A 17,604-nucleotide genomic window follows, 5' to 3' on the forward strand; every position below is an offset into this window, starting at 1 on the left:
GTAGCAATCAAATTGAATCCCCATAATCAATTATTAATATGTATGCAAACATCAAACTAATGAGGCCAAGACATGGTAGTAATCAGATATAAATATAAAGAAAAAGACATGTTTGAAAGATTTAAGAAAATATATACCACAATATATCATTATATATGCACAAAGTAATTGATAGTTCAAATTAAAGCATTTGAGGAACATCACCGCCCCAATAAATTTGATGTTAACTTCAAATATAGCATTCAAGTTCATGTTTTCAATTAAAGTTACAGCTAATAAGATTTATGAACTCATAGGCTATAACATAATATATGATTCAAACAAGGATTAGAATACTTATGAACCCTCCAAGATAGATAAAGATTAATCTTCAATATATATATATATTTGAAGAGGAGTTTGGTCTTGATAACTGAAACTTCTTGTTTAATTTCCAATAATAATATCACTTTTTGATATCATCCCTAAAAAAAACTAAACATAACTATCCATTGAACCAATCTTTTTTTTTTTTTTTTTTGAAATAAAGAAAAGAACTAAGTATCATAAATTATAAATAATATACCTGTATAATACATAAACTAACTGCTCTTTCTTGGTTTGCTTTTCCTCCTAGCTCAGCTCAGCTTCTAGAAGGAACCACCACCCCTCCTTTAGGAACTTCTGCTTCTTCTTCTTTGTTCTCTTTACCTTGTTCTTGTTCCATTGATGATGAGCTAATAATAATATCCATGCTTGCTTGTGCTTTTTTCTCTTCCACATCACCACCACCACCACCACCTTCCATTTTCACAATAATCTTCTTTGGTCTTCCTCTTTTCCTAGGTAGCTGTTTTTGTTGTTCAGTTGTTCTTCTTGTTGCTCTGTTATTGCTTCTTTTGATGATGATGCTGCTTCAGCTATTTCTACTGATGAAAGCTGCTTAATCTTTTGTGGTTTCTTCTTACCCATCAATCATTAATCATAAAAAATCCGTCTTTTCTCATATATATATATATATTACAAATTAATAATATTCTAAGAAAACATATTAAAGAAGAAGGCCATAAATAGTCTTTTCTCAGCTAATGGGAAAACAACTAATCACTTTTTTTTTTTTCGTTTTTCATTTGTAAGGAGGTCTACCTCCATTTCTGATCTTAGTGTTCATTGCTGTCTGGTGTTTGCCTCCATTTTTGTGTTTCACTTTGTCCTTACTTAAGAGGTAGCTTGGAAACACAAGTAATTGATCTAATGTAGAAATTACAAATTCCGCATGTCAAAAGCTATTGTGAACAATGGTTCTTAATGGCGAACGGGAAAACAGCAGGGAACTTTAATGGTTTAAGACTACTATAGTGAAAATTTGGATAAGCAATGTAAAACCCAAAAATCTCAGCTTTTAGAATAAGTTGGAAAATCTTCTTTAGTGCTTAAGCTTTACTAATGGACTAAAAATATTTGGATTTTCTAGAAGAGATCCACTTTAAATAATAAAAATGTGTTTTCAACCCAAAAAAGTGGCAGTAAAAATGGTTTCAGATGGCCAAAAACTAGTAAATAGTTTAATCAGATGCCAAAAGCTGAACTCACATGTTTTTTGTTCTGCCGCCTTCATCAACGGCTTGCTTTGAGCACAGTGTATCCTCACAAAGAAGCTTGTTCTGACACACATTAATGCTACTTTGAGGTATTACTTTACCACTTTCGTCGGGACCTGCCACAGGATCAACACTTATTCCATTAAGTTCTAATGTATCAGATGCATTTGAATGATTCAAAGTTCTGTTGAAATCATTGCACGTTTCTAAAACTAGATACACTGATGTGAGAACAACCAAGCCTTGCGTTTCTAAATCAGATGTCAATAATTTAGAAGCTTAGTTCATGCATTCCTTTTGGTGCATATAATTTAAAAGCATTGACATCTGTAAATTCTTTATTGGTGGTTTTTTTTTATCTTATTCAAATTTTAAATTTTATAATGCCATCAACCCTCAACAGGACTCTTCTCAGCATAACATCCATTTGGAGAAGGCCTCTGTTCTCTTCAACCTGGCAGCCCTTTGCACCCACATTGTTCTCTCCATTCGACCTCACCACCATCCATGGCCATCGCCTTGCCAAGGACGCCTTAAAGGATGCTTTACATTGGATTGATGAACTGCCGGTTGAGTCTATGCCGGCATCTGGCACGATTGACTTGTCAGAAAAAATTCGCCTATAGGAAACGCTATGAGATTCTCGATGAGTTTGTCCACGTGAAAAGGAAGTTGCCTCCTCCCCAATCTTCATTACCTAGATATCCTGTATGTATAATCATCTACCTTTTCAGTTTATCTTTTCTTAATACAATTGATTGATTGAGATGATGCAGGCTTCAGCTTATTATATGTCGACATATGGGCCTTTAGCTAATTATGATCGGAGTGATGTCACTCAACAATTTCTTTTAGGGTATTGTAAGGCTCACTCCCTGCTTCAAGGGGTATGTGAAGCACCCTCATGCTTGGACCTTCTCTCTGAGGTTAGCCCTGTCAAGACTAGGGATGGAAATCTTGTGGCCAATGCCGCAACCTTAGAGGCACCAAATTTGGCATTGGAGACTTAAGCATGTAGAACATTACCGTAGAGAAAAGCTTTAGGAATTAACTTGTTTATTTTTTTTTTAATTGGATGTTGGAACTTTGTTGGTTGATGCTAGAACTCATTTTGTGAAATATTATCCTCGTGATTTTGTTTGTTGATGTATGAATATATTCCTTCTTATTCATCACCAATTTGTAGTGATTTGTATGCCTCTGATCTGATCTCGTAGCTATTGTTACTTTGCTAGTTATTGTTGCATATTGGTAAATTGAACTTATTCAGTCTTTCCAACTTGGATCAATGCCTAATAATTCTAAACAAGCAAATAATATTGTTTCATTTAGAATCATTCTTATTTTTTAGTGAAAAAATAGTTAGAACATAATTGGAGAATACTAACCTATACAACTAAACTAATTGATGAGTTAGTCACCAAAAAAAAACTAATTGATGAGTTAGATTCAATTGTGCATAAACATATCTAACGGAAATTTATCTACTTAATAAATCATGTATGAACTTTGTGTTTGTTTTACTTCTTGTTTTAGAATATTTTAAATTGAATAATTCTTATGGATATAGGAATTTACATTTTATTGAAACAAACTTATCTAAAAGAAACCGCAAATGATTATAGCAATTTCTAAAAGAATACTGCTTTAAAAAATTGAAGGTTTGAAACTATTACTATAATATAATATTATTATATGGTATGTCCAAACATGCAACTCTTTAACTCATTGAGGACTACATTAGAAGATGATGATGATAACTATTTTATAGTATTTAATTAGGTACAGAATAATATGTAACAAAGACAAAGTATTAATGATCTTTATATTTTTGTTCTAATAATTTTCTATGTTATTTTTTTTTCATAAAATGTATTCATATCTTGGTGTATGTTAGCTAGTAGATAGTTTTTTAGATATAACAAAATACATTAATTTATATCTGAAATGAAATTATTATACTACATCAAGGAGAGAAAACAATGAAATTATATTTTAAGAGCAATGCTAGGAACCAAAAGGGTATTAGCCAAAAACCAATCAAATATGTTTGGGTGAATCCAAAATCTCTACGAGTTAATGTATATGGATGTTTCTTCTGCTAAGTATCAGAATATTTCTTTTTCATACTAAATGGATGTCTTTTATATATTTTTCGAATTTTTTTTGTATTACAAATGTGAATGTCTCTATTTCTTTAAGAATTTCATAATTTTTTTTAAATTTTATAGATATTTAATTATTTTTGCTAAAATATAACTAGATATTTCTTTTGTTAAGTATTAGGATGTTTTTTTTCATATTAAATGAATATTTTTTTATATTTCTGTAATTGTTCAAGGATTCATTTTGACTAAGATCAAGTGTATAGTTTGCAATCTCTTTAATCATCAAAACGGCATCTAATATCCCAAAGCGCAATGTCGGTGATAAAAGACATGGGCATGTGTGCGAAAGGTTGCTGAGCCAAACTTTGTTGAACTAGTTGCAGGGTAGGACGGTGGTTAATTGGGCTAAGTTGTTGATTGAAATTATAAACCGGCTGCTGTTGGATAGGAGGGGTACCTTGGCCTTGAACAGGTGAAGCGATATGCAGTCCCTGCTTCTAGTCGAAGGAGCTAGTGGAGGTGACGAAGATGTGTAGGGAGATAAAGAGGATGGTGCCGAAGATATTGGAGGTGGAGGTTGATCCGAAGGGAGGGCCGGAAATAGTGGAGGCCGCGATGAGGATTTATGCAGAAAAGAAGGAGAGTGTGGTGGAGGTGTTGCAAGCGATGCAGGGAATAGAGACAGCGATGAAGAGATTCTTCTTCGGTTACAAACAAGTTGTGGCGGCGGTGATGGGGAGTGCTGAGGCTGGCGGGAACCGAGTTGGTTCCGGCGACTCGCTGATAGAAGAGCAGTGGGTCGCAGTGGGGAGGCGGAGAGGGCCTAGGTTAATGTGAGAGAGAAGATGAACGTTTTTATAGGTTTTAATTAGATTTACTTAATCTTTTAAATTTTTTAAATTTTGAATTTAAAAAATTTAAAATTATTAATTATTAATATAAATTAATGTGATTTTATTTAGTTTTTGGCTAATAACCTTTTGGTTCCATGTACTTTTCTATATTTTAAACTTAATTATCTTATTTAAATTATAATTAAGAATTCGTTTTACATACGCGGGTAGTGTATAGTGTATAATTTTTACGACAATTATATGTTTAACTTGATCCTAAATTAAATAAATTCTAAATTAAAGAATTAAGATATTTTATTTTCTCAAGTATTACATTTTTTTATAACTTAATATAAAAAATAAAAAATAAAGGAACATTGATTTGATTGCTATATCAAAATAAAACCATTTAAAAAATTTATACTATTTTTTGCATCAAAATAAAAGTTTACATCAAAATAAAACTATTTACAAAGGAGACCATTGTGCTACTATCATAGGATTTATTTTTTTATATTTACCACTCTATTTTTATTATTAATTTGTATTTAATATTATATATGGTATGAAATATTAGTTTTAATTCTATTTTTTTCATATATAATTTTATTTTTATATAGTTTATTATTATTATTTTTTTGGGATAGTACAACAAGTTCTAGATCTCACTACAAAAAGAGAAAATTCTAGTAGGAATAGCAAATAAAAAATAGCAATAAAACATACATGACTAGCATTTTATATTTATTTTTTATTTTTATCTACCATATCATACACAATAAAATACTAAACATTAACTATACAATAATTTTTTTGATATTGCCATCAAAATTATTATAAATTAGAATTTTATTAGAAGGTACTTATTATTATTATTTATAGACTATTTTTCTATACATAAACCGATATTGAGTTAATTGCCCTATTATATATAAGGATCAAAATAAATATATATAAGAAAAAATAAAACACTATTGTTGATATGCTATGATATTTGTTTTTGATATTGACTGCCTATTACAAACTGTACACAAACCTAATATCAATTATAGGAAATCTCACTCCCAAGAGCACCAAATCCAACTTTTGTATCAATTTTTGAAGTGAAAAAATGTGGTGAGTTCTCTCTCTTTAAACTAGTAGCTGTGTCTCTTTGATTCCATTTGTTTTCAACTACATGAAGACCACTTTTTATTTATGGTAGGAGCTGTACTTAGTTTATTTTTTTCTTCGTCCACACCAAAGTTAAAATCAGCTATATTTCATTCAATCAATGTGCTGTGTGCTTGTTTCATTCTATCCGTGAAGTTATGTAAGCACATTGTATATCTGATCAGTAATCTTTTGTTACATAGGTTATGCATTTCTTCACTGTTATTTCTGCTTTCTCTTTGGAATCTCAGTTTTGAATAATATTTTGAAAGATTGGTGCACTTAAGAAAGAGCTAGAATCTGTGCCACTGGTAGCCTTGGTGGTTTACTTATAACATTATTAAATGTGAGATTCACTTGTTACTGATTTCAGAGTCGGCACTATACCATGTGAGAGGAATTTCATGATTGGTAAAACGGCTGAGAGGGAACTTCATTATCAGAGAATGGAAAAATAATAGAGCTAGCTACTGGTATTGACATCTACATTATTATCTCATTAATTATCTTTTGTTTAGTGCAGTCATCCCCATAAACAAATAAACATAAAGTCTTGGAGAATAGATTTGGTTTTTGTGTGCTGAGAATAAGTTGTTCTTTCCTTTTTTATTTTTGGATCAAATCCTTTTATGGAGATGAAGAGAGAAAATATAGAAAAAGATAGGACAAGGTATCCTCTAATAAGAGGGAAAAAAAAAACTATCGATGAAGTAGAGCTTCTTCAATCACCCTGTTGGTTAAGAGGACCAAGGCGAATTTTGTTCCTTTCAGTAATGAACTTTACCAAGCACCCTAAGTTTCTCTTACAGCATGAACTAGAAGTTGAAAATTTGTGTATATGTGAATTCTTATTATGTCAGCTTGATAAGGCTAGTGATCCCAAAAAATCAAGATAGAAGCTGAAAATAAAGATGATGTTATATGCATATCTGCATTAACGGGTGATGGCCTACCAGAATTCTGTAGCGCAGTTCAACAAAACTTGAAAATCATTTTGAATATAATCTAACGTGCACTTAATGATATCTGCATCTTCATCAGAACTTGAACTCTCATGTCCATATTTGGAGCTGTTTTTAGCCATGGTACGCTGACATACCAAAGCTTCAAAGCTTCAACCCACACGGCACACCATGGAGTCCTGCAAAAAAAGAAAAATTATAATGAGATAATTCATGCAATTATTTGTTTATTGACTAGAAGATGTATAAAACTAAGTTATAAATTAACTAAACTAGCTAAGATGCAAATGCATCAAAACACCAAATTTAAATTTTGTTTGTCAAGAAAAGAAAATAACATAAGAGTTGAGATAATAAAATAAGAGCAAGTCTTTATTTGAAGAAACACCTCTATCCTAGTTAATGAGGTTTATCATGCATAATGATTTTATTGATGGTTATTCCCTGAGTGAACCTTAACTTTTAAGTTCTCAGGATAGAATACTCGCTTGGACTTAACTTGATTGACCTTTATAAAACTTCATTAATCATGTGATTCTTGACTTATTTTTATTTATTTTTATTCATCTCAAAGAGGTTTCTTACTTTATTTAAGATTAAGTGTTTTGTCTTAAGGCGACTCTTTAAAATAAGCTTTTAATTAACACTCTCGAATCAGTTGGTTCAAGGTGTTAGGTGTTGAGACACCCTTAAGAATATACTTGTTCAAGCCGCTTTCCTTAACACACGCACACCACAGGCATATAACTTGAATATTTTCTCTAAACATTGGTGTTCAAAAACCTCTTTGGATTACTAAATGTTTTACTACAAGTGGCTCTTGATTATATGGACTTTCAATCGATAATCCCAAATTTGTTAACTCAAATTATCGGGTGACTAAACAATCCTAAAATTTAATTGTCCAAGCACATCTTTTGAACATAAACACTACAGACACATATCTAAAGCTTGAGTTATTGATGCCTAGTCTTATTATTAGATTTCTTTCCTTCTCTGTTTTGGCATTTTTCTTTCTTACTTTTCATTGTCAAGGATCCTTTTATTTCTAAGGTCTCACAAAGTCCGATTTAAGCTTACAACTAAGGGAGCATTCTATCTCTAATTTTTGTTCATGAACCACATCTTAATCAAGCATATACACCACCACTTTTCATAGGACTTATTCATTTTTCATAGGATAGACTTAACTTTCTTTTCTTTAATAACATCCCTTTTATTGAATTCAAATTACAAGCACACAATTTAAGTAAGATAAGGTGACGCATCATCAAAGCTAGCAAACAAGACAATAATAAAAACAGCACACAATAACATGAATGAACATAAAGAGAATTGGAAGCATGTTCTATTTCATACATGCATTTCCTTATAAGAAAGGAACTCCACCACCTTTTCAATCTTTGTTCATCTTGCTGGTCTCTCCTTGCTTTCTTTTTTTCTTCTTTGACTCTACTTGGTTTGCTTCTCCTTGGTTCCTGCTCTTGCTTTCAGAATCCTCTTTCTTGCATAGCTTTCCTCAATTTCTCGTCATTGTACTTCACCTTTCCCATCTCAAATTTTTCTAGTTCACCAAAAACTTCTCTAAAGGGCTTGATGCGTCTACTAGAGTTGGAAATCCAGCACATAAAAAATCAAGCTTGGCTTGGGTGTTAACATCATATTCGACCCTGTCCCTATGCTCTAGGAAGACTCTATCTTGCACACCTTGACGATGTAGATTTCATTGAGGATTTTATCTTGTTGAGCCATGTTGTTGATGGATTCTTGAAGTTGTGCATATTGTTCTCTCTGTTGCTCCATCATTTGTTATTGAAAGTCTTTTTATTGCTCTTGAACCTGAATGTATTGCCTTGAAATTCCTTCAAAGACACTTTAAAATTGGCTCAAGCCAAAGGGGTTGGGTGCTTGCTCTGTTTCTTGCCTTGCTTCCCTTCTTCTCTGTGGCCTTCTTTGTCTCTGAGTAGTTGTGACATTTTCCATCCTTGTCTTCGTCTTCAAAGATTACCCAACCTTTTCACACTAGTGTAGGATGGTGCTTGGATGGCTTAGCCATGTTCCAGAGTTATTCTCCACTGCTATTTTCTGAATGCTATTGGCAATGATCTCCGGAACCTTGACTTCTCCTCCCTTCATTATGCAATAGACTTGTTTTGTCGATTTTTGACAAATCGATGGTGGTTCGATTCTAATGATCTGTGAGCGAAACCAACTCCTCTATTCTAGTACCAGTTTTTAGAAGTGCACCAAAGCGTCTTCGATTAGACAAGTTTTAACAATAGAAAAATAAAATAAATTTGTAAAATTAATTAATGTAATTCAAAGATTGAAATTCACAAATCAAAATTAAACAAATTATGAAAAAAGAAGATTTGCTTTGAAATTAAAGAGAAAGTAAAGACGATGACTTAAATTGAAAGATTAATCGAACAAAGTAAATTGCAAAGTAATTAAATAGACAAAGGAAAGAAAATGAAGAAAACTAGGACAATAAAGGTATTTAAAATGTTAAGATTTACAGAAAAGAAAATGAATTAAAAAAGAAACTGGAAGGAACCCTACAGGAAATTGCTGAGATGTGAGAATGCTTAGAGTGTATAGAGACTCTTACTCGATTTGGTTTTTTCCGATTGAGATCTTCATCTCAAACTTATATCTTCTCGAAAAATACCACACAACCTGTTTCGATCAACAAGACTATTATTGCTCTATTCATTGTAACCTCATAGGTGTTCGAAGTAGGAAATATTGACCTTCTCACTATTTCAAACTAACCTTTTGCTTCGGGTATGAAGTCACCCCTTCTCAGTTGGTTTGGACCTCCATGTGAATCTCTTATCCAATTCATCCCCAAAACACAAAAATCACTCACTATATCCTCATACCTTGGGTCACCATTAGTCCTTTCTTCATAGCTAGCTTTGGGAAAGGATCTTGGCCTTATCTGGAGTGTTCTCATGATCGAACTATGGCTCAAATCAACCTCCACTCCTCTTACATAACTTTTGTATGGAGAGTCATTTTCATTCTCTCTCACTGCATTTGCATAAGAGTCAAGCTCACAAATAGAGGTTGGTCACATAGTAGCTCCCACCTTCTTTTATGAATTTCTTCCCTTATTAAAAGGTATTTATTACAATATATAAAAAGTAATAATTAATAAAAATTCTGCTTAACAGATATAAAATAATGTTCGACAAGGTTCTAGCACAAATAATTATAATAGAAAATTATACAAGGCAAGCTAAGTAAAAATAGAGGATTATATTATAATATGTATATAGATAAAAGAACTTGAAGAGGAGTTTGGTTTTGATAATTGAAACTTCTTTGTTTAATTCCCAATAACAATATCACTTTTTGATATCAATCATTCCTCAAAAAAACTAAACATAACCATCCATAGAACCAATCTTTTTTTTTTCTGAATTAAAGAAAAGAACTAAGTATCATAAATTATAAATTATAATAATGTATAATACATAAACTAACTGCTTTTTGTTGGTTTGCTTTTCCTCCTAACTCTGCTTCTAGAAGCAACCACCATCCCTCCTTTAGGAACTTGTGCTTCTTCTTCTTTGTTCTCTTTGCCTTGTTCTTGTTCCATTGATGATGAGCTAATAATAATATCCATGCTTGCTTGTGCTTTTTTCTCTTCCATTTTCACAATAATCTTCTTTGGTCTTCCTCTTTTCCTTGGTACCTGTTTTTGTTGTTCTTCTTGTTGCTCTATTATTGCTTCTTTTGATGATGATGCTGCTTCAGCTATTTCTATTGATGAAAGTTCCTTAATCTTTTGTGGTTTCTTCTTACCCATCAATCATTAGTCATAAAAAATCCTTCTTTTACAAATTAATAATATTCTAAGGAAACCTATTGAAGAAGAAGGCCATAAATAAAGATCCCTTAATAATAATAATAATAATAATAATAATATCCGTTGAAGGACTTACAAATAATAAAAGATTGATTCTTCAGCACAGCAAAATTATATGCATCTTCTTGGTTTTGTGATGATACAAACAAAAGAAAAAGAAAACTTGTCTCTCTTTCTCTTTCTCTTTCTCTCACTCTATCTAGAAGCATTAGAAATTTAGAATATCCTTGACCAGAAACAGGATTATGAAAAAGTAAGGACCCCTGACCCCCCCCCCCCCCCCTTACTCAACTATAGTGCTAAAATAAATAAAATATAAAAAATTATAAAAGTTAAAAATGTCGAGTCAATAGTACAAAAAACTATTAGAAAAATTATAGGTAATTAATATTTTTTATTTTTTTATACTTTGCATTAGATATTAATTAATTTTTTATTCTCTACTAAAATATTGATTTTAAATATTATAAGAATATATTAAAATTATTTATAAAAGATTATATATAGTAGTGTAAATTTACCTGTGATGAAAGAATAAAAATTTAAAATGTTCATGAAAGAATATATATGATATCCATAACTAGAATGCCAATTTTTAGAACTGCACTTGTTAAGTAAAGTAAGCCTTTAGCTTTTGGATGTATGAGTAATTTTTTTTTTATTTTAAAGATAATTTTCTCTTTTGTTAACGATATATTTTTCAAAGACAATTCTTATACTTCACTAAAAATATTTTCTATTTATTAAGATTGCATTTGCAAGTTGCGATTTTAAGAGTAAAAAATGTTCAAACTCAAAATATTTTTTTCTATTTTTTTTAATAAATCTAATTATTCCTTTTTAAGCATATATTTAACTTTTTCTTTGAATTGAAGTTAATTCTTTTAAGAATCAAACAAAAAACCTGAAGTTTATAATGTGTTGCCACCACCACATTACACTATTTCTTCCCACCAAAAGGAGGGGAAAATAACATGTTAATAAAATAATTAAGATCTAACTACATGCAATGCCACTCAGAATTTTATTTATATAATGAATAAATTAAACTTGAAACAGATAATAATACATGAGTTTTAGAGATCATAGTAAGAGTGGAATTGACTAAAAACTGGAATTTTGTCGTTAATTATTTTTTATATAATGGATGAAATGGTGTAATACATTGATATGAGTTAAAATGGGTGTATTTCACAAGTATAATATAAATCGTTACTCACGATTTGCATAACAAAAGAAATCGTTATTCATGATTTCATAAATCACATTTTTTTTAATTAAAAAATTAAAATCGTGACTCAAAATTTTTTTTTTGTCTTATCTGAAATCGTAACCTACGATTTTTATTAACTTTTTTTTATTTTTTGTCTTATTTAAAATCGTTACTCACAATTTCTTTTATCCCATATGAGTGCATTACACCAAAATATCATAATATTAATAAAAAACACCCATAACAACACAATATAAAAAAAAAATTAGCCGAATTTTGTCTCTAATAGAGAGATTTTGTGACAAAGTTGATAACCTCTTTGCTCTTGAAAGTTTGTTTTATATATAGTGCTTGAAGAAGTATTTTATCAATTAAAGCATGTCTTATTTTGAATCGAAGTTAACATTCTATTTTATTTTTAAATAAAGTATTATTCTGAGTGTTTGTTTGGGTGTTATTATTAAATTTGATAAAAAAATATTTTTTTAATAAAAAAAATATTTTTAATTTTTTATTTTAACATATTTAACAAATTTTTAATAGTAAAAATAAAAGTGTTGAAAAAATAAAAAATATAAATTTTTTGAAAAGTTATAATTTATATTTTTTAAATTTTTTTTAAAAAATTTATTTTTTATATAATAAATAAATAAAAAATAATTTTATATTATTGTATCTAAATATAATTAATAGATAAAAAAATTTTTGTTTAAAATATTTAAATATAAAATTATTTTTATTTTTTTAAAATATGAATCAATAATAAAAAATTTTTTAATAATAACACGATAGAATTCAATCATTTCTCTCTCTTTCTCTTTTATGTACCAGTAAGTAAATGGGAGTGGATCCTCTTCAGCGAAGAAAAAATTGGATGGTATCAATTGTGATTTTTTATCTTTCATTGTTTTTTCTCTCATATTTAATTTTGATCCCACTTATAAAATTAATAATGATCACACTACATTTCTTCAAGTATTGAAAAAACTTGAGAGTATCCATTTCCATAAATAAACCAACCCTTTTGAAAGGAGAGATACAAGTACAAGTACAACTATAGAAGCCCTAAGCAAAATAATTTGGTAAATGTGTGGATAAAAGTAAACCCTAAAGCATATGGTGGATTATTAACCATGGTTAGGGTAGTGATGGACCCAAAAGGATCAACCATGGTTTGGGCTGTTGTTCTAATCACTACTAGGGGTCTCACACTACTTTCCTTGTCTTGTGTTTTTTTTTTTTTTTTAATTTTTCAATTTTTTCTTTCCTCCAATTTTATAATACGACTTTCTCAAGTTGATTGAACAATTTTTTTTTTTCATCATATTTCTCAATTTGACCGTTCAAAAACTAATTTGTTATGAATCTAAATTCTATTGAAAGGATACTATATGTAAAAAAAATAAAATAAAAAAGAACTACCACTTTTTTAATCTAAAGATGTGTATACTCCCATGCACAACATTATTCATTCAACATATATACGTATATGATTTGCAAACATAACAAAATGAACATAATGGAAATTGAATTTGGGTCCAGCAAGATTTAAATATTGTTTCCAACTTGTTTTAATATTTTTTTATCGATACAAACATTTCTTTAACAACTTATATATATATATATATATATATATATATATATATATATATATATATATATATATATATATTAGGAAAGTATATATTTTAATTCTGAAGTGTGATAAAAATTTTAAAAATATTTTTAAATTTTATTTTATTTTAAATTTCTGACGATTAAATTTTTAAAAAATTTAAAATTAATCTAACAATAATATATAAAATTATAGTTTGTGACTTTGTGTTCAAGATCGTTCTTATAAAATTATTATTAGATTAGTCTTATCGTTTTTAAAAAATTAGTCGTCAAAAATAGATTTAATACAAATAAATTTTTTTTAGATTAAATTAAAATAAAATAAAACTTTAAATTTTTTTAAACTCTTATTAAATTTCAAAAACAAAAAATATACTTTAGCTTATACATTTTTAAATTAAGTTTATTGAAACTTATGCGAAGAAAAGGGTAAAAAACCCAAATAAACCAAACCGAAAAGTTTATTACCAAATCAGCCAAAACAAAAATTATTTCAGTAATTCACCAATGACCATTTATATATAATTCGAATCAATATGATTCGAACTACAAATACATGTAATTCGAAACAATAAATTATTTTGCATAGAATAAAATATTTTTTTTGCATAGAATAAAATATTTTTTTGTGGTATAATTTAAATAAATTTATTAAAAAATATTCATGTGCTATTAAGAATGGGCAGAAGAGTATTGTATGGAATTCGAATTGATAGCTCATAAATATTTTAATTTTTAATTTTAATCCCTAATTTTTTATTTTTAATTTTATTGTCAAATAATAAAAAATATAATTTTAATTTTAATAATACTTTTTAAATATTTCTAAAATTGTGTAATCATCAAAATATATATATATATATATATATATATATATATATATATAATATTTTTAGAAAAATAAAATTATACAGTAAATATCTTTTGTATCAACTATAAGATATATATCCAACCATCCAAGTAAGAATGTGAAAAAAAAAATTGATATATATCCAACTACTAGTAATTCGAATCAACTTAATTCGAACTACCTAGTGTCACCAACATTGAATAATTTGAATCGAGTCAATTCGATTTACCCTTCTCTAATTTGAATCTACTTGATTCGAATTACATGCATATTCATTCGAAGTTGTTTCGAATTACATGTATTTGTAGTTCGAATCATATTGATTCGAATTATATATAAATGGCCATTGGTGGATTACTGAAATAATTTTTATTTTGGCTGATTTGGGTAATAAACTTTTCAACTTGGTTTATTTGGGTTTTTTATCCCGAAGAAAAAGTATAGGCATAAACGGAAGGCTGCGTGGCTAAGTTTCTCGTTTGTGAACATCTTGTCTTACTTCAAATAGTAACATGATAAGATCAATTTGATAAATTAATCTTAAATTTGATGACTTAGGATCACGATGATCTTAAGCTGTCAATTGTGACAATATATATTTCAATTATTTGTCTCAAAACAGGTGTTCTTAAATGTTAAATAAATATATAATTATATATTACATAAAACCTTTTAAGTGAAGGAAGAATATATATAGAGAATAAACTATATATAAAGTTAATTCATATTAGAGGGTGGATGGCGTGTAACTAACCTAACATTAATAAACAAATTTATGTCTAATTTAATTCCAAATACTACTAAGTAATTGCATTGACAATTGTTCTTTCTGTTTCAAATATTGTACTGTTCACAAAAAGTATGCCATAAACGTGATGATATTTCTTTTAAAGGCACCGGCCTCGTGAGACGTAATGCAAATTCATAATTCATTATCGGATAAGAATGGATTTTCTTAGTCAAGAAAACATTTTGGCGCATATAATTTAAAAAAGAATTTTGTTCTTCACAAAAACCTGCTCCCTTAATGAAAAAATGTGATATAGTTCACATGTCAATGTTAAAATCTAATTTATCACATAAGAGGTTCTGTTGTCACATTACCATTTTTTTATTAACATAGAAGGTTTTAGTTCACAAATATATATTATTGTCAAATTTTTAAATAATGTAAAAATATTTTTATTAATAATAAAATTTAGAGACATTTTTATTTACGATAAATAATTTAAATATATTTTTTGATAGTTTATCCTAAGTTTAATTAATATATTTAATGCGTATTTTTTTCGATTGATATTTATTATGATAATAAGTTATTAGACTAACTTAATTAAATTTGATTAATAAAATAACTTGATTATATAGTAGTATTTTATTTTAATATTACGTTTTTTGACGCCATTAAATTAATAAAAAAAATATTTTTTAATATAAAATATATTTTTTTATTTTTTAGTATGTTTAGCAAATTTTTAATAATAAAAATAAAAATACTAAAAAAATAAAAAATATATTTTTTTTTAGAAGTTACAATTTACATTTTTTTTTTAAGTTTTTTTTTAAAAAAATATTTTTCACATATAAATAAATAAAAAATATTTTTATCTTATTTTATCTAAAATATAATTGATAGATAAAAATTTTTTTTACATATAATGTTCAAATATAAAATTATTTTTATTTTTATAAAAAAATTTATAAAAAATATCATTTAAAATTTTTTTTTAAATGGCGCCCAAACAAACTTTTAATCTAAGAGACCAAATTAATTTGTAGTATCCTATCATCCAATCATAAGTTTTAATATTTTAACTACCAATTAGACATTGCTTATAAAAATATATATTTAATATATTATAAAAAGTTTATTATGTTAATTGTAAATAAGTTTAATTTACTCGTCTTTTACAGATTTGATTATTTAATGGTTGATTATTTAATTAAAAAAATATGTAAATTAGTATGTCTAAGAATATATAATGACTAGTTTAATAATTAATTTTTGACGTCTACGTAACAATTTTTTGTTATTTAATATTTTAAATAATAACTTTAAAATGAAATTTTTTTTTTATGCAAATTGTCATGATACATAATAAAGTGACTTGTGTAATGATAACATCAGCTCTGATCAGCTATAATTTACTTTATTTAATATTTATTAATATTAATAATAATTAATAAATATTAAATAAAATAAATTTTAATTTTTTTTACCGTAAATCTGAATATTCTGTAATAGTTTCAAAATAAAAAAAATGAGTCGACTATTTTATTCCTTATTGGGCACATAAAAATCATGTTAAGAGTATATAATTATTTTAATTCCCATATTTTCAGCTAACAGCCTCTCTAAAAATAAATATATTAAATATAGATAGTGACAAAAAAAAATTATATTAAATATATGATATAAATATATAATATTAAATTATTTTTTCTGATCTAAAAATTTAAATGACATAATTTTTTTATTTTTGTCTAAAAATCTCGAGTTCAAGTCTTCTCATAACTTTAAATATATATATATATATATATATATATATATATATATTACGGAAAAGCTCTGCATACAAGCCATTAGGGCTTGTATGCTTTACAAGCTCATTAAACAATAAAATCAAAATACGCGCTACTCTACGTACGTTGATTACACGCGCTATATAAGATCCCGTGTATATCTAACTACTAAATTTAAAATATTTGTTTCCTTCTTCGTTTTCGTTATTTTGAGATTTGGTTGATCTTCTTCTCGCGCGTCTTCCCTCGTTCTTCTCCATCGTTCTTTTCCTCTCGCTTTCTCACTGGTATGTTCTTCGTTTACGTTACTTTTTTCTCTCTCTGCAACTCGATCTTCATTTTCTATTTTGATTTGTTGTTTTCTGAAATCAAAGTTTGAACTCGTTTTGAAGATAATGGATCATTCCACCTCAGATTCTCAGCTGAATCCAAGCGAAGTGGATTATGAATTTGAATCTAACGAAGTTTCTGAGGTTTGATTTACATAATGAATTTTCTTTCAGTAATTTGTATAGCATTGTGTAGTTGAAAAATTGCTGAACATTGACGGTGAAACTAACACGTTAACATGAATCTGCCGATTCAATGTATTAGTTGTGATTAATTACCTGGAATTTATAGCAGACGTTCGGGTGTAGATCAGGTCTTTTTTTGGGTGTATTTTTGCTAGAAGTGTGGGTGTATTTACACTTTACTGGTTTTTTGTTATTTTAATTGAGTTGTTGTTGTTCAAATGTATTATATCAGACATGATTGGGTGTGTTTTTAGTTTTTGACATGGTGTATTCTGCAGCCTGTGTATTTACAGCTTATGGCTTTAAAGGTCATTGTGTAGTTGAGTTGTTGCGGCTCGGGTGTATCATATTAGGCATGATTGGGTGTATTTGAA

General features: G+C 28.1%; 2 protein-coding genes and 1 long non-coding RNA gene across 6 annotated transcripts; 1 reads left to right on the forward strand and 2 right to left on the reverse strand.

Annotated features, from left to right (window-relative positions):
• Positions 1-587: 587 nt before the first annotated feature.
• Positions 588-951, reverse strand: LOC140182495 (uncharacterized). Its single transcript, XM_072229081.1, has 2 exons — positions 887-951; positions 588-848 (listed from the first exon to the last, which is right to left on the reverse strand). The coding sequence occupies exons 1-2, from the start codon at positions 949-951 to the stop codon at positions 623-625; spliced, it is 291 nt and encodes a 96-aa protein (XP_072085182.1). The 3' UTR covers positions 588-622.
• Positions 952-5,460: 4,509 nt separating this feature from the next.
• LOC140182501 (uncharacterized) lies at positions 5,461-9,316 on the forward strand. Its single transcript, XR_011878207.1, has 2 exons — positions 5,461-5,637; positions 6,047-9,316. It is a non-coding gene; the product is annotated as an uncharacterized lncRNA (long non-coding RNA).
• Positions 6,522-11,066, reverse strand: LOC112734895 (uncharacterized). 4 transcript variants are annotated; one of them, XR_011878206.1, is made up of 5 exons: positions 10,128-11,066; positions 9,411-9,671; positions 9,247-9,314; positions 8,028-8,857; positions 6,522-6,814 (listed from the first exon to the last, which is right to left on the reverse strand). XR_011878206.1 is itself a non-coding variant. In XM_072229088.1 (5 exons), the coding sequence occupies exons 2-4, from the start codon at positions 10,450-10,452 to the stop codon at positions 9,286-9,288; spliced, it is 615 nt and encodes a 204-aa protein (XP_072085189.1). In that variant the 5' UTR covers positions 10,453-10,508; positions 10,589-10,780; the 3' UTR covers positions 7,805-8,857; positions 9,247-9,285. The 4 variants fall into 4 exon arrangements, 3 of the variants coding, with proteins under 3 accessions (XP_072085189.1, XP_072085187.1, XP_072085188.1); XM_072229088.1 differs by lacking the exon at positions 6,522-6,814 and having other exon boundaries at positions 7,805-8,857; positions 10,128-10,508; positions 10,589-10,780; XM_072229086.1 differs by lacking the exon at positions 6,522-6,814 and having other exon boundaries at positions 7,805-8,857.
• Between the last annotated feature and the right edge of the window lie 6,538 nt (positions 11,067-17,604).

The sequence above is a fragment of the Arachis hypogaea genome, chromosome 3, assembly GCF_003086295.3.
Source record: "Arachis hypogaea cultivar Tifrunner chromosome 3, arahy.Tifrunner.gnm2.J5K5, whole genome shotgun sequence".
Classification (NCBI taxonomy): domain Eukaryota; kingdom Viridiplantae; phylum Streptophyta; class Magnoliopsida; order Fabales; family Fabaceae; genus Arachis; species Arachis hypogaea.